Below are 4,300 nucleotides of genomic sequence, written 5' to 3' on the forward strand. Positions count from 1 at the left end.
TTTTGTTTGAAGTTGATTTAAATTTACCCGTTGCTAATTTGATGAAACGAACTTACAGGAAGTTTTCCAACTTCGTCAATTTTTTACAAGTTTATTGATTTAATCGTTTACTTTGTCAATTATTTAATTTACCCCCAAGTTAACCCAACATATTTATTTTGTTGTATTGGATTCACATCGATTGTTTCATGGAACCAGAAATATTGTGATCGTGTAGTTTTCTAATAAAAATAACTATTTGTGTGAAAAATGTTTGATCTTGTCACGGTTTCGGCAAAAAGATGTGATTTAACTTAAAAGACTTGAAATGAATGTTTTAGTTGTTTCATCTTGGATATTTTGGGATCCAATTCAAAGCTTTTTTTCCAACCTGGACCCGTAACGCCTCGTCTCGTCCCCCGCAGGGTAAAGTGGCGCAGACGGCGTGCATGTCGGCCTGTAAGCACATCTCCACCTCCCTGATGCAGCTGCCGCTCGAGCCCGAGGTCCGGCAGATCTCCATCGGCGCTCTGCACCAGCTCCAAGTCGACATCAAGGAGTGCGAGAGTGAGTGTCCACGTCTTCGTCTCGTTGCGTTTGACGCACCACCGGTGAACTGTGCACGAGGGGGGATCTGCGCAAACGTTATCGTTTCAGTCAAACCTACTTGAGGCCGTTTTTAATTTCCCTACATCAAAGTAAAGGCAAAGTTTTAAAGTTCACACTCGTGATAAATAGACTGAAGATCGGATTAAATGCCGGCGTTATTTGTGCAGGTACGCCCCCAAACACAGTTGATTTTGTAAGAAATTATCGTTTTCAGAAAAAATATTTTAGAAAAGTTCATATCTGAACAAACTGCAGCGAGTCATAAACGAGGGGAACGTTGTCCGAGGGGCGTTTTAAATTTAAACGGTTCCTTTAAATGGACTTTGAAGACATTCTGAGGCCGGCCTGCAGGGGGCGCTCCAACAACGGCCGCTTCAACTTCCACGTTGCGTTCTTGTGTCTAATATGTTGGAGTCGTCTTTTTCTATTTTTTTATTTCAAACGAGTCTAGACTTTGAAAAGTGGCTAATTTATTTCAGGACGCTCTGCAGCGCAGAAACCTTAGAACACGTGTCAAACTCCAGGCCCGCGGGCCAAATGTGGCCCTCGCTGACATCGTATCTAGGCCCCCAACATGATATGTTAAACATAAAATACTTTTATCACTTGATTTTTTTCTCAGCAATCTGTGATTATGAAGTCAAAAGTGCAGCAGAGAACGTCCAGTGAGACCAGTCGGACTCTGGTTGAGGAACCTGGACCCAAGACGAGATGTTGGTCTCAAACTTGAGTTAATGTAGATTCAGAAACCGGCCCTTAGTTTGGAAAAGGTTTTAGTTTTGGCCCCTTTTGTAAGTGGGTTTGACACCTTTAAACAAATCATTAAATTATCACAGCTCTGCCAAAAAATTAATAAAACTGTAAAATTTATTTTTATATTGTTTGGAATTACTATATATTTATAATATATATATATATATACTGTATATAATTGTTCTTCTTTATTGTTCTTTATAAAACTGTAATATTGACGCCCTTTTCAGTTTTGTAGTAATTCTCAATATTTTTTTATTTTTATAATTTATCAGGATTTTATCTGTAAAGTTCTGCATCGACGGTTCGATTCCTTCAATAAAGTTTATTTAATTCAGCTTCGGATCGAATGTTCAAACGTTCTCAGAATCTGAGGAAAATAATAAATGACGGGAACTACGATTTATGAAAAAAAACATTTAAAGCTCTGCGCTGAAGTCGTTGTTGGGAGAGTTAATGTCACTTCAGTTCACCCGGTTTACAGAATATTCTGCGTTTGATGATAGTCGTGCCGTTATTAAAAAATATAAATATATAAAAACCTGCAACTTGGTGAGGATTTATTTTCTGTGTGCTCGTCCTGAGTCGGCTGCAGAAACTAAACGTAAAATAAAACATCTAATGTTGTAGCGGTGCGTTTTAACTCTGGCAGGTCAATAAAACTTTTTATTAATTTATATATTTTACTCGACCCCTTCAGGCTCAGTCCAATATAAATTACATGAATTATCTTTTTAAACTGATGGATTTATTGCTGTAATTTCTTATAAATGACAACAACGTTTGCACTTTGACTCTTGAGTTTAACCGACTTGTTTAGATAAATTCTTAAAAAATATATTTAAAAATTGCTCAGTTGAGGTTTCGAGCTACAAATGTTTCAAGTTTAAACTTTTATGAAGCCATTACCGTTGCAGATTTCATGTTTTTATTTTATTAAAAAGTTTCTTGTTCTTGTTTTTTATGTTTCGACCTCCCCTCATCCCCACTGCTTCCTTTAATTAATTTTTCTTGCACACTCGCATAAACACGCGCACGTTTACCTTTTTTTTATAAAATCTCAAAGATTCGAGTCGAACTCTTTTTTTCGAAGAAGCTCCGTTTTTTTTGCAGTTTGCGTTTGAGGCTGCGGGGGGCGCCGCAGAGCACCCGCGCCGAGGAGCCCCGGTTCTCTGAAAGCGTCAGACTTCACTTCCCGTCGTCTCCACCTTCATGTCCCCAACCTCCGCAGGATTCATTCACCGGTTTTCACCTCCTCGTCCTACCTCTTCTTCATCGTCTCCCCTCTCACCTCCTCCTGCTCCTCCTCTGGTACAGTTCTCCTCTTTCCCACCCCGTCCTCGCGCTTCCTCTTCCCTCCTTGATTTGTGAGACTTTGAGACGCAGGCTCCTTTTCTTTTTTCCAGATAAAGGAGTTGGGGACTTGAAAGAGCGCAAGGCGTCGTTGGCCGGGTTTTTACATGATCAAGGTTCTTAGAGTCACGGAGCGGGTCACACTGCGTGTCTGCGGGTCCGGGACTTGATGTGCAGCGACATGCGTGCAGAGAGATTAGGAGGCTGCAGAGCCGCTTTGTTCCGAGCAAAACCGGTCAGGAAGTTGGGCTGGAGATACAGTAGAGGATGGCTGGGACGGGAAACCAACAGAAGCAGCAAAAGATTTAAGACTTCTGAACGTTTCCAAGGAGGAAAGAAGCTGAGCGGGGATTAAATTACATTTACTATAAAGAAAAGACGTGCTTAAGTTAAAATATAGAAATGCTTCCAAATGAGGGACCATTAAACCGTTCACCTGTAGAGTCTTTTAACAACCGATCAGTTTGAATTAACAAAAAGGGCAGTCAGTAACGAGGAAATGGTAACAACAGGAATGCAAAGAGTAAAAACTGGAAAAATAAACACAGAGACGCAGACATTTGAAAATGACGGGGAGGAAAAGAAAACCTTAAAATTGTGAACACGAAACGCAAAAAACCTTAAAGCCCCGAAGAGTTTTCAAGGAAGAGGAGAACCTTGAGTCAGCGTCACGAAAAGCAAACTGGATTTAAGAAATGTGCGACTTTAATAAGACGGAACACTTGAAGAGGTCTTCAATTAAATTAGTTGTGGATTTAAACGGGGACGGGTTAGAGATTAAAGAATTTCAGGATTGTGATAGAAACGGAGAAGCTTGGAAACGGAAAACTCGAGAAGAGGCGTTAAAAATTAGGCCAACGAGCAAACTTGTAATTCAAAAACACGGAAAATCCAGAAAACACGGAAGCAAGAGTCAATAAACCGCAAAAAAAAAAATAAAGAAGTAAAATTTATTCATTAGTAGATAAACGGGATAAGGAACTTTAAAATTGGAAATTTATTTTAAAAAGTATACCTAATATCAGGGTGTTATAGGATGAAAAGAACTATTTTACACTGAAATTCTAATAGTAGCAGTGAGACGATCATACGTAGTGGAAAATACGTTATTAATGTAATATCAGTTGCAAACCAGTTCAACACGGGAACCATTTAAGTGGTGAAAACCCGACCAGGCCAAGTCCCCGTCCACATTCAAGGTTTTTTATCGTCGTTCACATCAGATGTGGTACATGAGGTGGAATGAATCTATGTACACGGGGTCCCAGTTGTGATTACAAGTTAGAGCAGAGTTACTACTTCTTTGGATCAAAAGAAGATGGCTGAGGTGGTTTGAGCATCTGATGAGGATGCTTCCCTCTAGATGGCTTTTTGGCTACGTCCCAATAGGAGTCGACCTTGAGACGTAACCAGAAATCACAGGAAGATTTATGAATGGCCAAAAGTCATTTTGGGGGTTCCCCAGAAGGAGCTGGAGTGTGTTGCAGGAAAGGGAGATGTCTGGTTCCATTTCTTATAGGCTTCGCCCTTTAAGGCTGTTGCTGACGGGTTTAATGCGAAGCCAAAACCCGTCAGCAACAGCCTTAAAGGGCGACGCCTATATTCA

At 40.3% G+C, this 4,300-nt stretch overlaps 1 protein-coding gene across 1 annotated transcript in view; it reads left to right on the forward strand.

Annotated features, from left to right (window-relative positions):
* Positions 1 to 428: 428 nt before the first annotated feature.
* The window catches only part of LOC119412088 (exocyst complex component 6B), a gene marked incomplete at its 3' end in the record, with an annotated part of 55,519 nt that continues 51,647 nt past the window's right edge, over positions 429 to 4,300 (forward strand). Inside the window, 1 exon segment of the mRNA XM_037679100.1 lies at positions 429 to 546. Coding sequence (XP_037535028.1) covers positions 429 to 546 — 118 coding nt within the window.

Source organism: Nematolebias whitei, chromosome 1 (assembly GCF_014905685.2).
Source record: "Nematolebias whitei isolate Nwh7 chromosome 1, NemWhi1, whole genome shotgun sequence".
NCBI classification, from domain to species: Eukaryota; Metazoa; Chordata; class Actinopteri; order Cyprinodontiformes; family Rivulidae; genus Nematolebias; species Nematolebias whitei.